The 27330-nt window shown below is 49.7% G+C and overlaps 1 protein-coding gene across 3 annotated transcripts in view; it reads right to left on the minus strand.

The window, feature by feature from the left end:
- Positions 1 to 27330, minus strand: part of TNRC18 (trinucleotide repeat containing 18) — a 54547-nt gene that overhangs the window by 8198 nt on the left and 19019 nt on the right. Inside the window, exons 4-19 of one of the 3 annotated variants that reach the window (XM_058815665.1) lie at positions 24395 to 24497; positions 23802 to 24007; positions 23105 to 23251; positions 22430 to 22614; positions 21253 to 21676; positions 19810 to 20757; positions 18995 to 19167; positions 18197 to 18333; positions 17594 to 17722; positions 15676 to 15850; positions 14291 to 14651; positions 11634 to 11918; positions 4408 to 4647; positions 2066 to 2508; positions 1104 to 1268; positions 228 to 369 (exon numbers count right to left, since the gene is read on the minus strand). In XM_058815665.1, coding sequence (XP_058671648.1) covers positions 228 to 369; positions 1104 to 1268; positions 2066 to 2508; positions 4408 to 4647; positions 11634 to 11918; positions 14291 to 14651; positions 15676 to 15850; positions 17594 to 17722; positions 18197 to 18333; positions 18995 to 19167; positions 19810 to 20757; positions 21253 to 21676; positions 22430 to 22614; positions 23105 to 23251; positions 23802 to 24007; positions 24395 to 24497 — 4263 coding nt within the window. Of the gene's footprint in view, positions 1 to 227; positions 370 to 1103; positions 1269 to 2065; positions 2509 to 4407; positions 4648 to 11633; positions 11919 to 14290; positions 14652 to 15675; positions 15851 to 17593; positions 17723 to 18196; positions 18334 to 18994; positions 19171 to 19809; positions 20758 to 21252; positions 21677 to 22429; positions 22615 to 23104; positions 23252 to 23801; positions 24008 to 24394; positions 24498 to 27330 lie in introns of all 3 variants that reach the window. The other 2 variants (XM_058815664.1, XM_058815663.1) reach the window with 2 other exon arrangements.

Here is a 27330-nt window from a genome sequence, read left to right on the forward strand (position 1 = left end):
TCATACCAGTAATGAAAACAGGACAACTCAGAGACTGGGCTTCAACTAGATGTCAGAGTGAGCCATGCTGATCAGGCTTAGTTTTTACTGAATTGACTGAGAAAGTGGTGTCTCCAACCCAAAGACTCATGGCTTTGGATGAGGAATGTGTGAAAGCAGCATAGCTGTCCTCTGAGCAGCCCTGGGAAACCTGGCCAGCTCCCCTACCTATAAGATCCTGCCCTTACCTGGTGTGGGTGGCCTCTCAACCAGCATGCTCAGTGGGATATTCTCATCCTCTGAGAAGCTGCTGTCTTGGTTGGGTTCAAAATCCTCCTCTGCTGCCATGCTCTCCATGAGCTTGCTGACAGCTCCTCCTTTCCCTCGGTTCTGCAGGACAGCAAGCAGCACATCAGCTGGATCACCACAGGAAACAGCCTGATCCCTTCTCACCTCCCTCCTGAGGATATCAGGACAAACCTGCCTCCATCCTCAGCATGGAGAGTTAAGTGGGGGTACCCAGACTTTTTGCTGCCTTCATCCCCCAAGCATCACCAGCAGTTAATCAAAAGCTATTTCCCACATCCTCACTCTCAGAGGCTGGCAGAGATGCTGTGGAGCTCTAGTTTTGCTGTGCATTCACCACAGTGCTCCTGAGCCTCTGCCTTCCCCGAACAGGCACCAGGCACTGCTCCTATTTCTTCTGCAGTCTCCATGATAGGTTCCTTGCTGTTACACACAGACCATAAGCATCACACAGAAATCATGTGAGAAGGCAGCAATGTGTGTTATGAGAGATGACAGGCTGCAGCAGTGGAGCAGTGCTGTGCAAGGCTACTCCATCACCATCTCCTTGGTCCTTGCTGTCCATGCAAGCTCTCCCTCCACCCCGTGGCAGCCTTGGAGAAAATCCTGCCTGCTCACTGATTTGGGGGATGAAGGCAAATGAACACCAGATGGTAGCAGCAGGTACTATCAGAGAGTTTTAGGCTTTTCAAACCAGCCCTTTGCCTGTCACAGACCCAGCAAAACCTGCACCTCTGCTTTCCCTCCCTCACATTGCAACAGCCCAGGTGCTCTGCCAGCCACCCTCCAGTCCAGCCACACTAGAACCAGTCCCTCACCTCTTTTTTCACCTCCTTGGCTTTCACCTTAGCTTTGCTCTTCTTGGTGGAGCCCAGGGCACTTGCCAGGCTGACCCGAACATCAGAGGGGGAGCTGGGGATGCCAGGAGGAGACATGGATGAGGAGGAGGAGCAGCAGGGCGTTTCTTTACCCTTCTTCCGCTGCTGAAAATAAAAACAAAATATTTCCATCAGTAAAGAGAAGATTGGTAAAGATCCTGGGTCCAAGGAGAGGGCAAAGGTAGAGCAAGGCAGGCTATGCACAGGTAGGATTATGTTCAGCCAGCAGTTAGTTCACTGCCCACATCACATCCTATGTCTCCCAGCTCTGCTTTCTGGTTTCACACATTTTGGGAAGAGCTTTTCATTACCCTGGAGAGCAACTCCTGCCCATCAAATCTGCCTCCAAAGAGCTCCAAGAAGATCCCAGTTGGCCTCATGTCATAACTAACTTGTCTAACTCTCCCCATCAGTGTTCTTCCATAACACTGCCATGAACTGAACTGGAGCCAGAGGGAGCCAAGCATTCAGCTTAGATGAAAAGCCAGTAACCCAGAGACCACAGTCACCCCCAGCCAGGGACAGACCTCAGAAGTCACCATGTAAAAGGGGACTTAAACGCCAGTCTGGGGGCCACAGGTCAGCAAGAGGACAACCTCATGCAGAGAGTGGGAGAGAGATTTCACAGGATGTGTTTTAATGCAGCATCATCAACTCTGGCCACCCAAACAGAATGGATTTGGGACATGGAGGGTGACAGAAGTAACCAGCCCCATTCAAACATGGCTTTTACCCCCTGCAAGTGAGACTCAAGTCTGACAGAGCCTCTGGGTGTCCAGGGGGCAGCCAAACAACTGCTGAGACAGGACTCAACTCTCCTCTACCTTAGTGGAGGTTATTGCCCTCCCTTCACCCCCAGCTCCCAAGCGTCCCAACACCAATCTGGCCAGCACGTTCCTCACCTTGCTGAGCTCCTTCCTGTCCTTGCCCTTGCTGCTCTCCTTTTTGGGGCTCATGGGGGCCCCCTTGCCGCAGCGGCCAGGTTTGGGGACGGGGGTGGAGCTGGCAGGGGCTGTGGATGTCAGCATGGCCGAGGAGGTGGTGGCGTCGTGGAGGAAGATGCGCTCGCTGCGGCGCCGGTTCCACAGGTCGTCATCGCTGGCCTCCAGCCCGAACTCAAAGCTCAGGTCCTTGGGGGATTTGAATTTCTTCAGCTTTCGGCCTTTCTCAGAGCCCAGCTTGGCCTTGTCAGCACTCCCAGATGTGGAGTCCAGGCTGCTGGGGGCCTGGCTGGCCGGGATGCTGCTGGGCTCCAGCGGCCCCTTCTTGCCGCGCAGCAGCCCTGACGGAGACTTCTTCCTGATCTTGATCTCGCTCTCCGAGTCAGTGTACTCAAATTCTGTCCCTAGGTGCAAAGGATTGAACCATCAGTCAGAGCCCTGGCTGAGCCAAGAGGGGACACATCCTGCTGGAAACCTCTGGGCTCCATGGGAGAAGCTGTGCCTGTTCAATAGAGCTCTTGCTTGTTCCTCTTTCCAATCCTCACATCCCTCAGACCTCCATTTCTGACCCATAAAACACTCTGGAAATTCCCTGGAAGTAAGCCTGCCCTGCTCCAAACCAGAGGCCAACAATTCAGGCAGTGTGGTTCAGCGTGTTCCCTGCCTCCATTTTCTCCTTTCTCCCACAGGCAAAACCCTGCAGGGAAGCTCTGAAGAGAAAATATACTTTAACATGCCCCTCCTCAAAAAGGAGCTGCTCAGCTGAAACCAAGCATAAACCCCACAAGCTGATCCCTACTTCTCTCCTGGTGGGAGTCCTCTCCAGTTTCACCTTTGTTTCAGGAGAACAATGTCTTTTAACAAATGGAATAAACCAAAATTTCAAGCTTTTTTTTTCCCAATTGGCCAACAGACACCACAAATCCTTTTACCGGCTCAAGGAGTTGCCTTAAAGTCAAGAGAGGTAAATGATCTTTTGTCTGTGGCAAATGGAATTCCCCTCACATTGGCCTCTGCTCAGCACCATGAGCACAGCAGTACCCAGAGGCCTGAAATACTGCAGTAATGCCAAGATGTTCCTCACCTTCACTGTGTTCCCCTGAACCTGATAAAGGAAAGCAAGAGGGGTAGAAGAGAAACTGAGGCAGCACCTACATCCAGCAACATGGGCAGGAGGTAGGCAAACAACATTCACGTGGGAAAATGAAAATGTACATGGCACAAGCAAGGAAAGCATCTTCTCTTGGTCCTTCTCTCAAATACACTCACTTTCCTGGGTAAATTCAGTCTGCAGGAAAACTGTTCTCATCTTCTACCCAATCCTCTTCCCCTGAGACAGCCCCAGCATGGAGAGAAAAAGAGCCAGCATGTCAAAAACAAAGCTGGCAAAGCTCAAAATGAAAAACCCATTGGAAATTAAAACACTCCTTCTCCTCTCTCAGTACTGCATGAGGTAATTTCTAGATGCTTCCAGTTTCAAGGAGGGCAGATTACAAGACAATAAATTCTTAGCAGAGGCTGTTGGAACAAGTTGGCAAAAGCCTAATATAGCATGGAAACAGTGCTAAAACAAGCCAGGCTCCCAAGGAGGACATCATTTTCCATTCTTGAAGCATGCTATAAATTCCATTATCACTTAATAAATATTAATAGAGAATTTATAAATGGAACCCATATAGATCTGTCTGACCAGGAACAATGTCACCAATGGGCACTTGTGCTGCAGGGCATGGGGAGGGGAAGAAATTAAATTCCCAATACATTGACACTGAGACAGAGGCAGGGCAGAAAACCAGATTCTGGCACTGCAAACACATGAGCAGAGAAAGGAATGTTTTTTTCAAGTCTCTCTGGCTGGTTTCTATAAGGAAGCTGATGGGATGGGCTGATGGAAAGAGCTTTTCCTCTGCTTGGGTGTCTGTGCTTCCCTTGGGTATCCAAGATCAGCTTCATTTAGCACATGCTTCCTTCTCTAAAATTTAACAGCACTTCAGTGCCTTCTGCACTCTGTCCAAGGGGATGCAGCATCCCCCTGCTTGCCTTTGCAGCATGTCTTGTTGAGAATTTGCCAAGGAGGAAAAGAGGAAACGTTAACAAAGTCACAGCTGTCCCTAGGGATGTCATGTCCATGACTGGCATTTATCTCCCTATCAGCCACTTTCTCCACCTTCAGCATCAGGACCAAGCTGCCAAAGCAAAACTAGGGCAGCTCAGTGTCTGGGTACACAACCTGCTCTCTTGCAGCTCAGCTGGGACTTCCCAAACCTTCCACCTTGCCCCCACAGCACCACCATGGGACTCACCCATCAGGCTCTGCCTCTCCTCCTTCTTCTTGGCCTTCTGCTTGGCCTCCAGCTGGATGATGGAGAGCGGAGGGGGAACGATGGGGCTGGGCATGGCGCTGGCAGCAAACCTGGCCAGAAGGCCCAGGCCACTTTCATCCAGGGCAGGTGACGACAGCCTGTCTGTGCCATCCGTGCCATAGTCCTCTGCTTCCTCCTCTTCCTCCTCATCGTCATCATCCTCCTCCTCGGAGCTGGAATCTGGCACGCAGAGAACAGGGAGCGCGTTACAAACCTCACGGAGCTGTGCCCCAGCCACAGCCCCAGCCCGGAGCGCAACCCTCCTGCTGCTCTGTGCCCACCAAGGTGGCACTGAGCCACCCAGGACTGAGCCACAGGACGCTGGCCACGGGCACACACGTGTCCTTGCAGCCATAGAGCCGCTGTCACCCTGCCTGCCACCACCCTGCAAGGACACAGCAATACAGGGTACGGCAAAGACAACCCACTGGGGGCAAGGGAGGGAAGAGCAGGGTGCTAGCAGATTTGAAAAGGATGCCAGGCACCCCTTCCCTACAGCTTTCAGGAGGAATTAAAAGCTTAATTCCTTTGAAAATCCCGACCTGGGAGCTGTGGGATTCCCCTCCCGCCCACCAACACTTCCTCCATAATGAAATCCATTAGTGTAATCAGAACCAGGGATCAGCAGGGAAGGGGAATACCAGAGAGCAGCCTGAGCCATGGCGGGAGGCAAGGGGAACATAGGGAGGAGAAGGAGCAGGAAGCAAAAATGCAAAGAGAGGGGGGAGAAATAATAATTTGAAAGCAATGGATTTGGAATGCATAAGGGAGGAAAGTGTAGGCAGTGCTGGAGACAAGGAGCAGTGTTTGAACCCTCTCCATGCCTTTCATTTCCCTCTCTACAGCTCAGGATAGGGAAGCCCAGCTCACTGCAGGCAGGAAGAGCTGCTCACAGCCAAAATCTAATTCTGGCAAAGAAATCACCTTCACTGCCTGCCTCAGCTGCCACCTGCAGAGCAGTGGGCTGGGGGTTTCCTCTAGGGTGTGTACACAGCAGGTATTTTGGGGGTAGATGCTCTGAGAGTGGCACCTCTCCCTCCCTACAGCACTTCCCAAGAGTCTGTCAGCAGCTCAGAGGCAATTAATTTAACAGCATCTCATCCAGTGAGTGCTGGTGAGCAAGCCACTTCACAGATGCACATATACCACACACACACACTTATACACACACATATATGAGCACACAGATCTATAAAAATATATATATTTAACTGCAAAACGTGGGTCTGGAAAAGATATTTCATTTCTTTTGAAATTGAGGGCTTAAGTAGGATCATTGAGGCTGCTGGAAGATTTCCACCACTAGCAGGAGCCCTGTTCTGAGCCCACTCCCCAGCTCCTACCAGCCACTATCCTTGTGTCTGAAATCCAGCCAAATGAGAAAACAGATCCCTTCAAAATGAGCTGGAATGAACATGAAAATCCTTTTCTTTTCACATATGCCCTCTGGGATAGATAAAAACGTCCTCAACACTTGGTTGCTCAGAAAAAAAACAACACAATAACACAAGTGTTATTTTTCCATGATATTAGAAAGAACAGGAATATCAGAAAACAATGTTCTCATTCTTGTATTTTATCAACTGAGGTAACTGGCAGCTTTTTTTGCCTTTTTTTTAACATGGATGGCTTATCTCTGTAGCATACATCTGATTGTCAGAGAATACTAATTTTTAACTGCATAAAAATTCCTTCCCCATTTCAGTTGCTCAGACTCGTTCCTTGTGATATGAAAATGCTACTAACCCTACAGTCCTGCAGTCAATACCAAGAAATCCACAATCCTGTTCACTCCTTGCATAAAAACCACATGCAAAAAAAAAAAATCCACAGCAAATTTGGATCAGATTCCTTCCCCTTCCAGAAAACGGGTCACAACTGCTGGTTTTACATCACATTTTGCCAAAGAGAAAACAAATCCAGATGAACTTTATTCTGAGACGTGAAAACCACCTGCCTGAAAAGCAGCAAAACCGTGCCTGAGTTCAGTGACACGCTGTGGGGTAGGAAGACCTTCTTCATCCATCCCATCTAGCTGTGAAATTCAGCAATTTTCAGCAAAAACAGGGGGGAAAGAAATTAAAAATCAATCTGTATAGCCCCTCATGCCAGACCTGAGAGCTGGCTGAGCAGAGAGTGACTCAGCGAGCAGCTGGGGAGGAAAATGGGGGGGAAAAAAGGGGAAAATTTTGCAGGAAAATTCATGATCAATCCAGCTCCACTGGCTCAGCCCCACTGGCTCCCCAGCATCACATTCCTTCAGCACTTACACACTGCATGTGCAAGGGCAAAAGGGTGCCCTGCAGCTCCAGTATTTCAGAGGCACTCAGGTAGAACAGATTTAAAAGGCAGGATGGCAGTGGCTGCTCCTCAGGCTACAGAAAATACAGAGCACAATGAGGTGCCTGGTGGTTATTGCAGCCTCCTGCTCACACACAGCGTCACGCTACAGGAAGACAACTGAAGACAGTCCCTTGTCAGCATTTTTACCACAACACTTATATTTTTATCTGCAGGAGATACAATTTCCAGCCTGAAAATAACCCCATTTTAACACATTCACAGCACAGATCTATCCTCCTCCACCTCTCATGGCGAGGATAGATCTTGCTAACCCCACTCCACATGCACAACACAATCCCTGCTTCTCTTCTTTCTGACTTTTCCAAGGGACAAAAAGTAACAAATGAAGCAAAAAGAAGACATTTGGGGCTCTGCTCCAAGCCCACATGCTTCTAAAGTCAGTCCCCAAACTTCTGGCCATGGTGGCATGGTGCTCTCTGTCCATCTGCATGGCTCCTTGGAGACACTGGTGCCTGTATTTAATGGGAAGCAGAAGTTTCATTCCTACTGTACCCAAACTATGTGTGGGTTTAAAATTAACTATGCACACATGCCTTCACACAATTGAAACCTCAATATTTTTTCTGTCCTGAAAAGGTGATTTTTAGCTAGCAAGGGGGAAAAGGATTTTTTTAAAAAATCATTTTTTCCTTCAATGGTAATTCTGTTAATGCTGAGAGAGGGTAAAGGAAAAAAATGCTCAAAGTTAAAAATATCTTTTCTAATTGACATTTTTAAGAGCATGTATATGTGTGTATATACCCACACACACAACCACACGTGTACATACACAACTCCACAGCCAAAACAAACAATGCATTCATATTTAAATGCTACTGATGCCACATAAACAGGAGCCAAAGATTATTTTAATTTTTACCTGCACTGAATTAAAACCCAAACCCAGTTAAGAATACTAAGTTTTCTCATTGCTTTTAACAGCTAAGCTGCCATGGTATTTTACTGTAGGAGAGCAGTAAATGAAGATTTGTTAATGATGAACAGAAATTGGTTAAGCAATTTGGTTTTTAGAGACTGATGTATGTAACAAGACGGGTTGAGGGGGGTGTGAAGAGGAAAGGCTGGGGAAGGGAGGGAGTAAAAACACACACTTAAAACAGTCATTTCACATTGTAAAAATAAACAGCATGATTTTCTCATAACACCAAGCAGGTCTACAGCATACAAAGCAGGCTAAGTACAGGCAGACTTTAGACAGCTACTGGGTCATTAACATCTGATTTCTGCAATCTGTCCAAATTCTGGAGATTACTTATTTTTGAGTGCCCAATTTAAGACTGTACCTTTTTTTTTTTTCCAGATAAGCCAATTCTCATCATTGGAAGATTCTTCCCCTCCACATGTGCTGTGCTGTTGACTCCAGAAGTGCTTATGAAAACTTTTAAAATATTACAACTATCACAAGGAAATGTGTAAGGAAGTGGTTATCCATCACTGCTTTTTTTTTTTTTTTTTTTTAAATTGGGGTAAAATCATCCTCCAAGTCAGGAGAAAGAGAACAGAGAATAAGGTACTAATTTTTTAAGGAAAACAGAGTATGGAGGAGGAGGACTTATGGGCCTTTTGTTTCAGAAAGCTCAAGGAATTACCTATCCTGATGGGCTTTAGCCCACTTTAGCAGTTTCCTCTCCAAGGTCACTGGATTAAAACCCACAAGCTTTGCCTCTTATCAGAATGGCAACGCGATGTTTGGTCTGTAAGAAGCGTCCCCCCTCATCTGTGTCTAACCAGATGACAGCAAACAGGTCTCCCTGCAGCTAATCCCACCTCTGACACAGATACTGCAGGGCCAGGGCCAGACAACATCCCTGACATGGGGACATTTCTGCACCATGGTCCAGAAACCTTTAAGGTTTGCATCTCAGACTCATCTACAAATCCTTGCTCTGGCTGGGCTAAGGGGTTCTCCAAAAGTAGTTCTGCAAGCAGCAAAGCATTTCTGGAGTCCTCAGACACAAACACACACGTGCAAACCTTCCACGTGAGACTCTTCACGGACAGAGGAAAGTTGAAAGCGGACAGCAATCATTTTCAAAATTCAAATAACCAAGAGAATGCAAAGAGCTACGTGTCATTATTCATGAAGGCAACAGCGAAACGTCTGAGGCTGACAGATGACATAAAGAAAAGTTATTTTGCCTACCTACATAACAATGGTCAAGGTTCAGGTTCATGGCTAGTGACCCCTCGCTGAGAAGTGTCTGCCCTACAACCAGCCAACCACTTTGCTTCTTTAGTGCAGCGTGAGAGCAAATGCAAGAGACCGACACAGACATTCAAAGCATCATGGATAGGGGCAGGGGTGAAAGGGTTGGTCAAGCAGCTGCAAGGAGAAAGCGAGCACTTCTAGAAAAGCTGAGGTTATTAATCGGTTTAGTATTCAGGGAAAGCCATCAGAAACCCTATTACCCAAATATCCCTTCAAGAAATGATTCTGACAACAACAACAACAACAAAAAAATTAAAGGAAAAAAAAAATTCATTTGCAGGAAAAAAACCCCAAATTGTAAGCAATAATCCCTTCCCACCTCCCTCTCCATACCCACCTCCCACGCCAGGGGGTTTTGCATCTTTGGTTTCCCCACCATTAAATGACACCCCAATGGGATTTACAATGCATTTCCCCATTTGTTCCAGATTCCCCAACCTCCTCCCATACCCCCTTCCCTCCCCAGATTTTATCCCATAAAACTGGGATTTTTAGTTTATTTCTTCTAATAAAGCAGATAGGTTACTTGCAAATTAGACAAAGGGACAAGTTACCTCTCTGCTTACCTGGAGCAAAACCAAAAAGCAAACCCAAAACCCCCCTCAAGAACTTGGCACCTAAAAGGTATTGATATCCTCAAAATTTCCAACAGCAGCAAAACAAACAAAGAAAAGATGTGGGAAGGAACAAGGAAGGGAAGAATGGAAGTTAACGCAGACTCTTCATGGAAATGTGGCAATCTCAGCCTTACATAAAATTCACTCTCCCCACAACTTTTTGGGTTCTCTGAAGAACAATTTTTATTTTCTTTCTTTTTTTTGACATATGTATTTCTCTTTTGGGTTTTCTTTGAAATGCATTGGTGGGTCCAGCCCAGAGCCACATCAAAACAAATCAACATTCTGTATCTTTCTGCCATGTTTGATATTTTTTTTTTTCTTTTTAGCTTTAATTATCGTCTTTGGAGGTTGGGTTTGGAGGGAAAAAAAAAACCAAACAGGTGCACAGAGGAAATTAACATCAAAAAACTCAGAAAATAAAAAAAACCCAACAAAACAAAAGCCAAACTCTCCAGCCCTGTTTTTCAATTAACAGCCCTGAGCAGTGTAAAACACTAAAAGGCTTTTGCTGGGCTACATCCAGCTCTGCCATGTAACTTAGATAACAACTGGGGATGCTCTTGCTTTGCATTCAGCCCAGCCAAGCTGGTTTCTTTCGGGAGCTGAGGGCTCATTAAAATGACCTTTCCCCATGATTATTATTTAATGAGTGCGCTCTAAAACAGAAACCCCATGTGTCTCTGGAGGAAAAGTCTCAAGTAATCTCTTTTCCCACTGAAGTACTAATGACAGGCTGACAAAAAAAAAAAAAAGCTGCAAGAAAAAAATTGGGTTGAGGGTGAGGGAGGGAAACTGGAGAGTCAAATTCAATGCAGTAATTGCCACATCCTTGAGCACCGTGGGTTACGTCTGAGCATCTGAAAAAAAAAACCTACCACCCAAAAAGAGACACAAAAACTTGACATTTACATTTAAAAAATTAAAAAGAAAAAATTCTGGCTGTTAAATACACCTTGCACCCTCCTGCAGCAGCAACAAGGAGTCAGTGCCTCCATGGTTTACGTGCCTGGAGAGAGTCTAACAGCAAACAAACAAGAAATATAAAACTAAATTGGGTGAACAAAAAAAAAATTAACTTAAAGTGGTTGGGGGGGAAAGGGGGAAGCCTAGGCTTTATCTGGACAAAGGCAGCAGGGATATTTGAATAATAGAGAGTACCCCAGACTAGGTTAATTCCAGTTCTACTGATGGGGAGTGGGAGCAGGAGGGGGATGCAGAGCAGGATGGAGTGAAGCAGCAACCTAATCGCCTGATAAGAGACACAGCAAGAGAGACAAGGTACACAGGTTTAGTTAAAAATGAACTTGGTATGTTTAATAAAGCTTGGTAAACCAAATCGCAGTACAAACATCAAGTCACACGGCCACACAACAGTACCCCGGTAATAAAAAAAAAAAAAAAAGAAAAAAAAAGGAGGGGAGGAAAAAGAAAAGAGGGGGTAATAAAAGACGAAGGAAAAAAAGAGTGGTAAGAAACAGGGGAGGGAAGAAGAACAAGGAGGGGAAAATAATAAAGGAGGGATAAAAGGAGGAAAGTAATTAAAAAGCTCCTTTCAAACTTCGACAAGGCTCATGCCAAAATAAAATAATAATAATTAAAATAATAATAATAATAATAATAATAATAGTAATAATAATAATAATATAATGGTGGTGGTGGCAGCAAGGAAGGAAGTGAGGTTAAAACTGAAGGAGGGAGGAAGGGAACAGGAAAGCAGGGAGAGGCGGACACTAAAACCCAGTCGATATAAAAGCTCTAAAAGAGCCAGCCAGTAAAAATATCACAATGATACAGATACAAAAAGGATAAAAAATAACCATTGGGGTGATAAAGCAGGCTACGCTGCCAAGGACAAAGATGGCCGCCCTGGCTCCGACCATCAAAATGGCTGACCCCAGCCCGCCAGGCCCCTCGGCCCCACCCCGCTCCCACACGGGCTGCACTTGGGGGTGCGTTTGCTAGAAATTAATAACCTTGATCGAACGAGTCCTCCGAGGAGTCGCTGAAGGAAGATCCCACCTCGGCCTCCCTCAGCAGCAGGCAGAATGGCTGCTTCCGCCCCGCCACGGCCTTGGGCCTCAGCGGCCGCCCTGGGGCCACCGCGCTGCGCGGGGCCGCCCTGGGGCCGCCGGCCGCCCGGCCGCCCTTCCTGGCCGTCGAGCTGTACAGGCCGGGCGGCCGCGGCTTGGCGGCGGACGGGGGCTGCGCCGGCCACTCGTCCCTCAGGGATCCCTCCTCCTCCTCCTCCGAGTCCGTATCTGTGGTCAAAGTGGGTGGGAAGAGCGTTACATCACCAAATGGGGTTTGGGGATTTTGGGGGGGTTTTGGTGCCGCCACTGTCCACCCCTGCCCAGGTGCTCCATCGTAAGCCTTGAACTCAACAAACACAGAAATTCACATTTCCTTCTTTCCATTACAAACAGACATTCTCCACCTCCTTGTCCTCCCTTAAGATCCGAGGAGTGTTTTTAGCTTGGCAGCAGAAAAATGAAGCAAACATTTCCACTATGAAAATGTCCACTGAAGGCAACAGCACTGTCAACAACTGGGCCATCAACCCAAATTTGTCTTGGCTATGGTGATATTCAACACTCTTGACCTGAATCTCCTTTTCTACACGAACCAGCTCTCACAGAGGGTTTTCAACACGTGTGGTTGGAGCAAGCCCAGCTGCCAAGGAGGCAGGATGTCTAATTCCAAATGTCTGACTCCAAACACGCTGCCCCAGATGCTCCACGGCGTACGACGCAAAGGAGCAGGGACCAAGCTGCTCCTTGATCTGTGAAGGATGGCTTTGCAAAGCTGCTAAGACTTGTGGGTGGTGAGAAGTTATCTAGATATCCCCTCTGGCAGCTGATGAGAGGGACAAAAAGAACATGGTACCCCTGGGTGCAACAGAAGTGGGTGTACATTGTCACCTCCCCGTTTGTGGACATGCCCTCAGCTCCACAACATTGCAGACATTGTGCCATCACTCCCCAGCTCCACTGCACTGGGTTGTGGAGAGGAAGACGTGAAGAATGGCAAGTTTAGGAAGCTCGAAGCCCAAATTATTTTGGACACCTGACTTTTCTTAAAATTTGTGGGAGTAAGATACTCAGTCTGCCCTTTGGATCTATGCCCAAAGTTTTCAGGACTCCAGGCAGACAATCCTGAGGTCAGGAAGCAGAAGGACTTGGCGCCAGTCCTGCTTCTCCTTCTCCACATGAGCAGCCCAGCAATCATAGGAGGTGCTGCCATATGCTCAACCTGCCTCCCCAAATTCTCCATGCCTGAGTGACCAAATGACAGGCTGAGGCCCTTCCTTTGAACCTGCACACGGCTGAAAAACCAAAGCTGAGCTGTTTCCTCAGTTGCAATAATCCTGAGCTGAGACCTGAGTGACAAAGGGGAACACTCCCACACCAGGAGACTCACTGGACAGTGGTTAGCTAGAAGCTCTCTTAGGTCTGGGAGGCAGTTTTTGTTCATGAAACCACAGTGCCAAGTGGGAAGGCACTGTAAAAGCTCCCTCTGCCATGAGCCAAGGCTTTAGCTCCACCAACAGCCCATTCATTCTCTTCCCATTAGCTCCAGAGCCCACAGTTCAGGAGACACGTGTCTGTCCTTGGGAGCAAAGCACACTCAAGAACAGAACTGCTGGGTACTGTGTACAGCACAATAAGCCAAAGGCTGTGTTCAAGTCCAGTGGACACAATGACTCCTATTTTGCCACATAAATGGCTAATTTCATGCCAAACATTTGTTCCATTGGAGAGTCCCTAGCTCATCTTCCCCATTAGCGAAATTTCTAAACTAGTGTTGCACCAAGAGATGTATTTGTTATGCACACAAACACCCCATAAAGGTTTTAACATGGCTTTAAATAGCTGCAAGCAAGGGGAAAGATGCGTGTGCAAGTGAGCTGAGACCATTACACAACGGTCTCAGACCATAAACTCTGCCCCAGTGTCTGCCTGAACTGTTAAAGACTCTCCTATGTTTTATTCTACTGTTTTCCCAACACTGGAAATTCAGATTTTTCCTTCTGTAACAGGGGTCAGTTGGAACCTTCACCCTGGGCACACTTTGGGTTTAGAAGTAACAATCACCAACCACATTGATGTGGGGTGGGGACAAGCACTGATGAGAGCCATGGGAATGCCCAGCAGAGCCAGCCAGGAAGCAAGACATGACACTGAAGGGCAGGAGGACACTCAGGAACATCAGTGTCACAGCCAGGCTTTTCCTTCCCAACACATTCCATGGCATCATCCTAAAGCCAAGCCCACTGCACTCAACAAGGACTTCAACAGTCAACTACCTCCTAGAGAAGAGGCTCCACCTGCTCATCTGCCAGGTAGGACAGTGTCTACTCCCACCAAAAGAAAGAATATGGGTCAACTTCTTCAAGTGTTTTCCCCACTGATGATGAATATAACACAGGTCAAGGAAGAGATATGGTTTCCCCTTGGACAGCAAGGTGGGCACACAACCCAAAGATGCAGCAGCAGTGCTGGGAGGAGGAGGAGGAGGTTACTTTTCATTCATGAGCAAAACCAGATTCATCTGCAAGACCCCTTTCAATAGGCCAGAAACTCCAACCACAAGCCCTCCTACAGACAGAAGAGATAAAAAAGAGGTTACTTACTATAGGAGTAGCTGCTAACTTCAGATATTGCTGGTGAATGGGAAACCTTGAGCTGATTTTTGACTTTCAACCCCACCTCCATCTTCTTCATTTTGGCAGTCACTTTGTTTTTACCTTCCTTGGCTGTTTTCAGTGACAGGCCCAGGTTCTTGGCCAGGCTCTTCTCCTCCTTGCTTGGCAGAGCCTCGTGGGCTGTGAGGTACCTGCTGCCGCCACCAGTGGTTTTGAGCTTTCCCCCAGAGCTCTCAGCAAACTTGAAGGGGGATTTGAGCTTGTCTTGTTTGGTGAGAGACAGGGCCTTGTCAAGCTTGCTGGCCAGCTGCTCCTGATCTGATGGCACCTTCTTCTTTTTGAGCTTTAACTGCCGAGGTGAAAGGAAGAGACAAGGTGAACACAGAGCAGATGTCATGGCAGACCTGAGGGATTTTACTAGCCCTCCAAATTGTCTCATGCATGTGGTTAATAAAGCCTCAAGGTGATAGTTTTAGCCCCCCAGCTGCCATAACCCATCATGATTCCAGGGAGGAAGAGGAGGAAGATGTCAGCTAAAAGTACAGTCTTACTGAGCATTACAAAATTGCAAGATTAACTTAGAAAACTTGAATGTTCTTCCAAAAGAAATATGTTCATACAACAACTTACTTTGGAGCTCTTTTTCTGTACACCACCTGGTTTTTAGGGTATGTTTGGGCTGGTTTTACAAGCTTTTCCCTAAATCACAAGGATTAAAAATCTTCTTTACCCAAGAGCCAGCCAAATAAATACGGATTTCCACATAATCAACCAGCTCCAGAGGCTGGGATGCCAAAAGAACCCAAATACCTCTCAGCATGAGCATCAGCACCACTGCACTACAGCCAGAGCTGTTACATCCTTTTCAGTACTTTCTCGCTTCTTGAAAAAAGCAAATATATTTTACATGTGCTACAGCTAGATAACAGCAGCTCTAACTCAGTACTTTCCCTGCATGCATTTTGGATTTCATCACCAGCTTAAAGCTCCAGTAAATATCTCATTGCCTCAACAGGAGCAGAAAACCCTGCATTTGAAATAGCAAGGCTCTGCTTCCATTCCTCCCTTGCTTTAGGGGATCCATTCCCCTGTGCTCTCTCAATAGGCAAAGGGGTAAAACAAGCCCTGCTCTGGACTCAGAGCCAGTGCAGCACTGAATGCTCTGGCTGGCTCCAAGGCACTGGACTCTGCTGTTCTACCTCATTAGCCAACATTAGCCCCTCCACTGCACACAATCCTCTCTTGAGGAGCACCTAAACCCATGTGAACTAAAAGCAGACGCTGAAAGATCAGGAGTCCAAGCCAACACCAGCAAAGCAGGAAAGAGATGGGCTTTTGGCCCGTGGCTCCATGCTCCCCACGAGGGCACTGACCTCATTTGAGAAGCTGGGAGCTGCATCGTGCTCTTCCCAGCTTGGGTTCTTTCCTTTCATCTTGCCACTGCTGCTCTCCACATCCTCGTCCTCCTCTGGGAGGGCCCCTTTGTGCCTCTTCTTCATGCCCTCACCAGTCTCAGAGTCTTCAGAGAGCAACAAGGACTTGCTCAGTCTGCAAGCCAAGCACAGCATGGGTCAAGGTGGGGGAGGCTTTCCTCCCTGTGATCCCCACCAAGCTCCAAAGTGAGGTTAAATGCCTCCCAAGACAGTGGGGATCCTCAGCAGGAGCCAAGTCTACTGTGAAGTGACAGTAGTTCAGACAAGGTTTTCCACCAAACAGGAGAGCCAAGGAGCCCTTTGTGCACGCTCCCGGCCACCAGGACAGGTGAGGGTGCCTGAAATCAGAGACCTGCAAGGTGGTCTCTACAAGGAAGTGCTTTGTGTTTTGATAACAGCCACCAAAAATGCCTGATTTGGTACAGAGCAGCCACAGGAAGGACTGACAGCTGAGGTGGCCCTTAAGGTCTTTTCCCACTTCTACTTCCATGGATTCTGTAGGTGCAGAGAGAGACTCCTGAGGCCCAGGGAGGTGCCTCACTGCCCAGACACTTTGGTTTCTTTGGTATGAGCAGGAGGTGGCAAGGAAATGCCACATGGGATGACAAGGAGGGACAAAGGCACTGCAAGGACTGGCTCACTCCAGACTCCAGGTCGGGCCCTTTGTGAAAGGCATTTGTGATCTACACCATTGGACTTGCTTTGGGATTTGGGGGGAAAGGAGAGGGTAAATAAATAAGAAAATAAAATAAAAAATAAAGTAGGTGAGACTATAAGCACATCTTTCCCGGCTCCCCAGCCATCTCCAGTCACTATCTGATGGATGATCACTCAACACCTCAGGATTCCTACCAAGCTTCCATTTCAAGCTCTCATATGCTGCCTCCTTCACCCTAAGCCTGCTGGTCAGACCACAAAGCCACTGACACGGGGCAGCTTCCGTCCCTCTGTCCTCTCTGCTGACCTGCACAGACAGCTAAACCAACACCTCAGGCCCTGGACACTGGCTGAGGGTGCACCTCCACCTCCCACAGCAGCATTCCTGTGATCCAGGGACATGCACACACAACACTGTCACACACCCACACATGCACCAGCTGCCTCAGGATACCTCCAGCCTGGCCAGCCACCCAAACACAAAGAGCAAAACACAGAGCCACCAAGAGGACAGATTTTCAGAAGCGTTGGTCAGTGGGAGCTGGGCACCTGACTCTGATTTGCAGTCTTGAAAAGGACATTTGCAGAAATATGGAGCACACTGGGAGGCAGCTTGGAAATGCCTTCCCATTGGAGAGGCCATCCATGGTAGGGTAGGTGGCCAAGAGTGGTGAGATCCAAACAAGAGCAGCTGGACTTGCAAAAGAGAGAAAAGCACAGTAGAGGATAATCTTGATCCTTGAAACAGAGATGTCAGGCAAAACCAACTCCCACTGATTCAGGGAACAGAGAGGAAGACAGAAGAAACACAGCAGAAAGGTCCTACAAAGCAGATAACCTGGAATAGCCCTGTCCTTCCCAGTTTTGACATCAACATCCCCACAACTGCCTCTACAGCACCTGACTGCACCATCTGCTCTCCTGAAAGCACACAAGGACACACTGCCCAACTCCAAAACCTCACCTAAACTCCCTGCCAGCCATCTCAGCATCTCACAGCTGCTCAACTCCACCTGTCCTGCCTGCACCCAACAGCAGCCAGGAGCTCTGCCTGCGGGGAGGGCACTGCATTCCCACTGTAAGGACACACTCACATTATCCAGCCTGCCAACACAGCGAGCCCTCCGAGATGCTGTCCCCAAGTCAGACCCTGGCACAGTGACCCTGCCATGTTCCCATCTTCCCCAAATTCCAGCCTTACTTTCCACTCTTGCTGTCACTCTTCCCTCTCTCCTTAATGGGTGACAGAGCGCTTGATCCAAGTTTCCTCTTCCTGGGCCTTCCAGGGCCTCTTCTCGCCAAGCTTCTACTTTTCTCGTCATGCTTTTCCCTTTAAAAAAACCATACGCTTCACTGTTAACCAAGGCAACAAAAAAAAAAACCAAAAACAAAAAAAAAGGGCAAAGGAAAAAAAAAGCAAAAGCAAATTTTGCAACCAAAAAGCAAAACGAACAGGGAAAAAATAAAGAAAATGAATCCAAAAAAGAAGAAAAAGGGAAAATAATTAAAAGAAAGCGAGCAAGAACGGGAGCCAACCCAGAACCTTCGCCTGCCACCAAACTGCTAAACTGAGCTGCTGAAGCCAAGGTTGTCTCTAACACAGTCTCCCAGCTGCAGTCACCAGTTACCAGGTTGTCGTGTCACATAGCCTAGGAGTGTGCTGTGCAAAGCTCTGCTGGCATGTACCAGGAGGAGAGGACAGGAGAGGAGGCAGGGAGGGATGGAGGGCAGTTTTCTCTCCTGGGCCGAGAGGCAGCGCCTAGCTGGAAAAAAACAAGACCTGGGTGAGCAGCCTGTGACTTACTCGGAGTCCCTGCGGCGCTGCAGCTTCACCAGCTCCCGCTGCTTCTCCTTGTAGCGCCGCTGCAGCTCGGCCAGCCTCATCCTGTAGTCCAGCTCCATGGCATCCATGTTCTCAATGGCTGATTTGATGGAGTACATCTGGGGTGGGGAGGCAACAGAGCGTCAGGACAGGCCCAGGGGGTGCACACGGGGTGCCCTGGCAATGGCCAAGGTGTGCAGCCTGGCAGAGAGCCCTTGGTGCTGAGAGAGGAGCAGAGACACCAGCACAGCCTCAGAGTGGTACGAAAGAAAACCAGCAAAGCAAAGATGTTCTGTGGCTTATGCACAGGATGGCATCAGCTCAGAGGGACTGCAACCCTGGAAGAGAAGCTGCAGGATAAGATGCTCTTTTACCTTGTTTAAAATGACAGATCACAATATATCCTATCTTGGAATACTTACTTGCTCTGTACAAAACAACTTATCAGCCTCTTCCACAGGAAAGGGTCAGCAAATTAAAAATAAACAAGGAAAAACCCTGCTGCCACTATTTTTATTTATCCTCTGGCCAAAACGGTAACACACAGGTTCCTCTGGTTTCACATTAAAACACCATTTCCAGGGCTGAACCTTGACTAACAAATAAGGGAAGAACCTAAACTGCAGCCAGGATGTGACATGAGGGAACAGCCAGCTCGTTGTGCTGAATGCAGAGGGGCAGCAGAGCCAGCACGAGCCCCCAGACTGGGGCTGGGACAGTGAGCTGTGTCAGTGGGTGCACTGGGGCTTTCCAGGCTCAGCCACACTAAGAGCTACTTACTGGCTCATCTTTCTTCTGCATCCAGCTGTACTTTTTGTTGGGATTCAGCTCTCGAGGCAGCCGGATGGTTTTCAGACTTTCCATAAAGGGGGTGGAAAGCACTTCCATGAGCATGTGGGTGCTGGCAGCCAGCAAACTCTCCAGCGTTGGCCGGACAGGGAAACTCTCTGGACCTGCTGAGAAAGGCAGGAAAAAAAGCTACAGAATCTCTACATTCCAAGACTGCTTCTCCAGCAGGCACAAGGAGAGGCTGATGGCCCTCTCTTGACTATGGCTGCTCAAGGGGCCCCCCAGCCACCCTTGGCCCCCACTTGAGATCTCCTGTTGTACTCAGCGATGGTGTAACTGGCAGTTCCCATCACTTCTCACCTCAGGAAGTTACTGGAAGGTGAGATTCTTTTCAGGACCTGCCAAGCTCTTGGAAAGCGTCATCTGGAGCTACTGGGGCCTCTGGTGCCAAACCCCAACAGACTGTGGACTCAGTGCCTGCCAGAAGGGTGTTACCCTGGCAGCTCTCAGCAACTGGGGCTCCGTTTCCTCTACACATACCACAAACTGTCTAGACATGGCAAGGGCCTTTGGAAGGGAGAGCAGTACAAAAGCCACACGTAGCTCAGCCTGCTGCAACAAAAACTCTGCTCCAACCCCATCTGAAGTACCAACCACTCCTGCAACTAAGAGCAATGCACTCCTTGCTGTCTTGCTGAGAGAGATCCCACCTGTGACTGCTTCTCTGCCCACATGCAGAGCACAGGGACCATAAGTTGGGAGACCCAGCATGGTCCAGAGTTGATCACTCCCCACTCACAACTTACTCTGCATTTCTTGCTTCCGTTTCTCCAGCTCCATCTCTGCAATTTCACTCAGCAAAGTGATCCCTTGCAGGAAGGAGTGCTCCAGGCTCTGGTCAGTTAACACCTCCACCTTCATCTGGGGTGGAGTGACAGGGGTGGTAGTCAGCAAGGAACAAGCCTGAGGCATTTCTGTAGCAGCCACCAAAGCATTCATCCCAGCCAGCGGGTCACCCGGCTTGATGTCCAGATCTGGGATTTGGCAAGCGATTGCCTCTTCTGTGTAGGAAGGGATCTCTGGTCCCTGCTCCCCCTCCTCAGGAGGCAGGCTGGGAAACTCCCTGGCCCGGGGCACATCAGCACTCTGCAGATCCATGGCCACAGAGGCCTCCTCCCGCTGGGGCGTCAGGTCCATCTCCGGGGGCTCGCTCTCCGCATGCACGAGCAAACCGTCATAGTCCATGTGCATGGAGCAGGTTTCTGCTCCACTCCCGCTCTCTGCCTCAGCCTCTGCCTCTGCAGGACAGGCCACAACCTGGTAGGGAGGTGGGCAGCTCTGGAGGTCTTCCTGGTCCTGCTCCATAGCTCCCAGGGCCTCGCCCTGGTGCAACAGGAGATTGCAATTGTCCACGTTCTGCACGGGGACAGCTGCAGAGGTGCTGATGTTCAGAGTCCCCATGTCCTGCTCACAGATGCTTTCCTGGCTTTCCTCCATCTGCACCTCTGATTTCACCCTCTCTTCCAAGGATTCCTCTTCTGGTGCTGCTGGGATGGGCTCTAGGATTTTGGACGGAGACAGGTGGATGGGTTTGACCTCTGAGGAGAGGTCCATGTGCTCAGAGCCCTCAGCAGGCAGCGGGACGTCAGGAGCCAGCCCATCCGCGTCAGATGCTGCGGGGGGCTGGAGGAGGTAGGGATAGTGTCTTCCAAAGGAGGGAGGCAGGGACTGGAATGGGTATCCAGGGGGGATCTCTGCAAGATATCACAAAGGACAGACTGTGTAATGGCTGGGTCTCCAAAGCACCTTCTCTTCCACGAAGGCATAGAGCTGGTTCCCTTTGCTTTCATCATCTCTGGTCTCTTCCTGTTCTCAAGCAATAGAAGCTTTGGGCACCTCTCTCCTGACCAGGCTGCCACAGACAGCACCCCAGAGGTCCCTTCTGCACCCTTCCAGCACTTTCATGCAACCGGAGAGAGATCTGCCTCCTGCATCCTCTCCCACTGGGACTCCAGCCCTGGCAGAACCAACCCAGGCTCAGCCCACAGGAAGAAGAGAGCCAACAGCCCCAGGCACCCAGGCATCAATCTCGGCCCATCACACCAGCCCTGCTCCTTCCCTCTCCCCTGCCTTTTAGAGGAGCTATGTGGCTTTCCCTAGGGGAAGGGACAGAAGCAGGAAAGAGCCGAGGAGAAAACGGGAGGCAGGCACAAACACAACGGGACTCTGCCAAAGCAGGGCTCTCTTACCTGGGAACAAGGCCTGATATGGACCAGCAGCCTCTTTTTCCAGCTCCAGCTCTTTCTTCTCCACAGTCTCGGGCGCCTCTTCCTTTGGAGGGATGGCAGGGGCAGGGGGTGGAGAGGCAGGGGGTGGGCTGGAGGGATGGGAGCTGGGGGTGGCGGGGTAGGAGTAGGCTGGCTGCGAAGGTGGCTCCTCCATCTTTTGGATCACCTCAGCTTTGAGCACAGACACGGGTGAGGCCCTGGGAGAGAGGGGAGGTGGACTCACAGCCTTGCTGTAGGACGTGGAGGTGCTGGGGGACAGCACAGGTGGTTTTCGGTGCACCAGTCCCGGGGCAGAGGAGGAAAGGCCTGATTTGGCACTGTCCAGGCTCCGTTTGGTCACCTTCTCTTCCATATCCACACGCTGCTCGTTTGCCTTCAACCTCTCCTGTGACAAGAACACAGCAAAACTCAGCACAACATCTGCAAAGTGGCACTGACCAACCACCAGGCAAGACCAAAACAAGGTCTTATCAAATATGCAGTGGAATAAAACTTGCACATTCTCCAAATGCAAGACCATTTGAAGACCAATCTGACAGAGGGTGACACTGATCTACAATAGCTTAGTCACAAATTCCCAGCTCCAGGAATCATGAGAAGGATGTCACAGCTTTCATTTGCATCCAAAGCAAAACATTTCTATTTCCAACTTCCAGCCCACATGTAAAACGAAGCCTGAAAACCAGAGGACCACTATAAAAATGAATGGGTGTAAAACACCCAAATGAGAGCTCATGACTTCCAAAACCTTTTCATGAATGGGATCCCTCTCCAGGAGCCAGTGTGACTGCTGCAAGTCCTGCAGCTGCTTCCCTGAGCTGCTCAGGAGGTTTGTTTGGAGGTGACCAGAGATGAAATCACTCAATTACACAGAGCCATCTCATGGGAAGGAATCTAGCTCAAAGTGCTGCTGCTGGGGAACTCTTCTGACAGCACTGCTCTACACCAAACCCCCCCAAAACCGACTCCAACTGCAGGATACACCAAATGCTTCATATCCCAGAGACCAGGGCAGAATCACTCAATGCATCCACACCCTTGAGACACACTTGCCACACAGGCACAGCTGCATTTTCTCCCCAGACTCTCCAACTTCAGGCTGGTTTCATGACCAAGCAAGAAGTTCTTGAAAACATACCACGAGCTGGGCACTCCTCTGCAGCTCCATGGCGTGGGCAGCCTGCTGCTGCAGGATGTACAGCTCGTGCTGCCTCAGCAGCTGCTGATGGGAGAGCAGCTGGAGCTGGTGAGCGTGCTGCAGGGAGCTCCTGGTTGGGGGGTACATAGCAGGCCACAGCGGGGGTGCCCGGTCCATCAGCTCTGCTGTGGAATGAGCAGAGATGCAGTCAGGGAGGCAGCAGGGCAAGGATGGATGAAGGATCACCAGGATCACTCAAGGCAATGGTCTCTACAGTCCCAGAGAGTATGCCAAACCCTGGGCTTTGCAGAAACACAACCAGAAACCAGAGGGGAAAGTGTGCTGTGTTCCCCTCTGCAGCCCCAATCCCACCACCCCTGTGCCCTAGGGCCACTGGATTTGCTTTGCTCTCCAGCCCTTGGTTTGATTTCCATGCCTGAGCCTATGAATGGATTCTCCTAACCAAGGACTCAAACTCTTCATCCCCTGCAAGATGAAGAGCCACTGCTAAAGATTACCTGTTTCCACCACCTAAGGAGAGGCCCACTCACACCCACCCCACAGCTGTGGCTGCAGGTCCCCACAGGTAGGTATGCTCCTCTCTGGCCCTCTCCAAAGTCTGTTTTCCCCACAGCTGTCAGAGAACGGTCCTCAGGCACAAGTTGACATCCTTACCAAAGTGTGGCAAGTGCTCGCTGGGGATCACAACAAGCTGCCCTGACTGTGGGTCTCTGGCAAACTGGTAGGCAGAGGGGAGAGCTCCCCCCATGGCAGGGGGGAAGCCTGGAGTCATGCCCTGGTGCAGGGAAGGGTGACCAAGTCCTGGAAGAAAAAACACAGAGGTCACAACTCAAGAGATGCAGACAGCTCTGTCACAGACATCTTTTATGAAAAATCCCTTCCTTAGGATTTTTCCTCCTGAGAAGCTGAGAGGCCTCAGGAACAAAATGTAAGCAATGGTTATCTGCTGCTGTGGAATGCAACAGGTGCATCTGTGATTGGCCCACGTTGGTTGTTTCTAATTAATGGCCAATCACAGTGAGCTGGCTTGGACAGAGAGTCTGAGCCACCAAACTTTGTTATTCATTCTTTCTTTTTCTATTCTTAGCTAGCCTTCTGATGAAATCCTTTCTTCTATTCTAGTTTTAATGTAATATATATCATAAAATAATAAATCAAGCCTTCTGAAACATGGAATCAGATCCTCATCTCTTCCCTCTTCCTGGGACCCCTGTGAACACGGTCACACAGTTCCTACCCACACTGAAGCCATCTACTGCTCCAAAACGCCTCCATCCCTTTTCCCTGATGCTTTTCCCTGGGTTTCATCGGTGTGAGCACCCTCTGGACATGCTCCCTGCCAGGCACTCACCGTAGGGATGGCCAGCCAGCCACATGGAGGGGCTCCCTGTCCTGGGCAGCCAGGGGTGGGCTGCCAGGTGCGAGGCGGGGTCTGCAGACCAGCGCCCGGAGCCCGCCAGGGCTGGGCCCCCCGTCACCATCAGGTTGGAGTTCAGACCGTTGGTGGCACAGCTGGACGGGTGTATTCGGGCAAAATCTGCCAGCTCCTTGCTTTCTCTGGGGATGGAGGAGGCAAGAGAGACACAGTGAGAGGAGGGTCCAAGTGATGGAGGAGCCCAGGAGTACGGACCAGCCCGCAGAACCTGTCTTGGCAAACGAGGGTCAATCAGTCTAGGAGAGCTGTGATGGAGATGTCACATGTAGAATAAAACACTCCATCTCTCCAACCCTTTGAAGCAGGCATGGATTTGCAGCTTTCTATTAGGATTTCTCTGCTGAGGACTTAGGATCTGCCTACAGCCCCATGTACCCACTCAGCATCCCTCTCCACACCAGCAACTTTGGTACCTACTCCAGGATGGATGCAACCCTGTCTCCTGTCTGGACTGGCTGTCCCTGAGCTCAGCTTGTGACACTAAGATGTCACCTCCTTCCAAGGCTCACCTGAGCAGCTTCTCCTGGTCCCTCTCCAAGCGCCCTGCCAGGAGGTGGCTGTCCCGGTGGCGGCTCCTCTCGTCCCCACAGTCATCTTCAGAGCGCCCGTGCCCTAAGAGACAACCCAGCACCATCAGACAGGAGCAATGGCCTGGAGAAAGCTGTCCCCTCTCCTCTGGGCGTGGAAGAGCCACTACATCCAAACACCAGTGTCCCCAAGGATGCTCCAGGTTCAAATCCTGAAAGACCAGGCAAGGCTCTCTGTGTGACCAAGATATTCTCACTGAAGCAATATTCTCCTGGTAGCACCCAAGTGCATGTGTTTTGAGGTTCATGTCTCCAAGACAACAAGGAACTACTTGCCACACCAGGCTGGTCTCCCAGGATAGCACAGCCAGCCTCGGAGCACCAGGACCAAATGGACCACTGTGCTGAAGGACAGATTTCCCATCCTGGCAACAGCCAAGATGCAGCTAAATCCTGCACCAAACCACATAGTCCTGCTTCGCACATCTCAGGGAGGAGAAGGATTTTATTTCTGCACTTTCTGAAGCACCTTCTGATCTTGTAAATTAGTCTGGGAGCACTGAGTATGCTCTGAATCCCTTGTCTCTCTGCAACAGGCAGACCCAACAATACAGACCCTCACAAAACCAGCGCGCTCCATCCACTCCACAATTCACCCATTAGCAGCAATCTGCATCCCCCTCGAGACATGCAACAAGAAAGGGTCTGAGAGGCAGGGACACATATGGCAGATGAGGGCAGGAATCCAAAAAGGGGGGCTGGATGTTTGGCTGGAGAAACCACTTGTCCACAATCAGCACAGCTCTTGCAAACACAGCCTGGCATGGCAGCAGCTGCATCTGTGAGAGTTTAGGAGGCACCTTCACAGGAGCGAGCAGCAGAGCCTCGCCTGGCTCTGCCAGCACCAGGTATTGGGGCCACCCTTCCCTTTATCCAAGATCTTCACTCCAGCTGCCTGATTTTAAGCTTGCTTTTCCCTGTTTTTTTCCTTAGCTTCTTTCTTGCATGTTCATTTTTCACACAATTCCCTGCTGCCCCTCTCTGCACCATGCTTTGGTGATACAATCCACTCCTAAATCCCAGCCCTGCTTGCAGAGAGCACTCAGCCTCACAGGACTGCACCCCAGCAGCCCTTCCCAGGGTCCTCACTCTCCTGTCTGGATATGGTTTGGCACATGGGAAAACATCTCGGAACATCAAGTCCATCCTGCTGACAGGCAGTCTTTCCAAGGAGAGCTCTAGTGTGTATTTCCACAAACCTGGACAGCCCATGGGCTTTTTGCTGTCAAGTCTCCAATTCCCTCAGCTTTTACTGTCAGAAGGAATCCAGGAAAAAGACAACATCTCTCCCAGCTCCTTTCCCCAAGGCTCCTTCCACGGGCTCCAGACACAAAACAAAGATGCTTTAAAACCTGGCACACAGCTCTGCCTCCCAAAGGACTCTCCAGGGTCACCACATCTCCCTCACAGCCTGCCAGGACACCACGTGCAGCCCAGCCCAGCCCAGCCAGCCCCTCCCTGACTCACTGAATGATGCCCCACACTGCCTCTGCTGCTCACTTTTACTCCCCAACCTCCACAGCACGGGGCTCACAAATCCCTCTGGAGCCCAAACATCTTTCACTGCTTCTCAGCCAGCACTCCCTTTCCACACCCTGTCCCAGGATTTTCCCCTTTGGAGCCTCTTTTCCTAGTTCTTTCCCCTAATCAATGCCCAGCTGTCTCTTTGGTGTTTCAGCAATATGGAGCAATTCCTTGGAGAGCTCACAGCCTCCCTCCCTTCCTTGGCAGAAGGTGAGTACATCCCCTCCCCCAGCCTTTCATTAGAAACACATTATTTTGTTATTTTATCATTGCTCCTCCCTCTCCCATCTACATCCCTTGTGCTCCTTTATTTCTAGACGAGTTTATCATCTTTTTTCCACCCCCCCATCCAAACACAAACACTGCAGGACCTCTAATTCCTGCCCATCCTCCATCCCACCAACAGGACAGTCCCTTTTCTGGACAGAACGATGATTGTCCAGACAGTGAATGATCATTCTGTCTATATATATGAACATGACGCACGGACTGCATAGAAAAATTCAATCAGTTATGCATGGAGGAAAGGCTTAGGTCCGTTCCCTTGACAACCAATGCCCGGTACTAAATACTTGCATTTTACTTGCCAAATACTACAGATTAGCCAACTAAAGCCTGCTTTCTCCTTCTTAAAAGGTCTAAACATTCAAGCACCGTCCACTCAGCGCAAGCAAGCTAATGTTATTAGACGAATATCTCCTGGCACACAAAGGGGGGGCAGCATTTGGGGGGCGAGAGGAGGAGAAAAGCAGTCTTGTTTTCTGTCTGAAAGCCAACTGCATCACTTAGCAACGAGCCCAGAGGCCTGCCAGAATTCAACCCTTGTTTGCAGCCTTTTAGTTCGGCTCAGTAAATTACATTTAACGCAAGCTGGGAGCGTCTGGGACGATTGAACGGCTGAACAAACAGCTCCCTGTGCTGCCCACGAGCTCCTCGGCCGGCTCCCGGCTGTGGGGAGGGCTCTGGGAGGTGATGGGAATGAGGAGAGGGGCTGCTGCCCCTGAGGGAAACTGCTTCTTGCCACTCAAGTTTGGGAGAGGGGGGCAAAGGCAGAAAGATGGGGAAGGCAAGGGAAAACTGGAAAGCTGAGCATTGCTCACCACTTTGGCATCGCTCCTTGGCACAGCAGAGCCCCGTGCCAGGCAGCCCTCGGGTGTTATCTTGCTATACAAGTCAAGCAGAGGACCAAAATCTCTCTGGTGCCATCCCCCTCCTGCCAGCACCACGGCTTAAATCAAAATCATAGGATTACAACGCCAGCACAAAGGTGGTTCGAGAGGTTTCTCTGTCACTCCCTTTGCTAATGAATCAAACTCATGAAGTAGGATTGTCCT

The sequence above is a fragment of the Ammospiza caudacuta genome, chromosome 17 (genome assembly GCF_027887145.1).
Source record: "Ammospiza caudacuta isolate bAmmCau1 chromosome 17, bAmmCau1.pri, whole genome shotgun sequence".
In the NCBI taxonomy this organism is placed as follows: Eukaryota; Metazoa; Chordata; class Aves; order Passeriformes; family Passerellidae; genus Ammospiza; species Ammospiza caudacuta.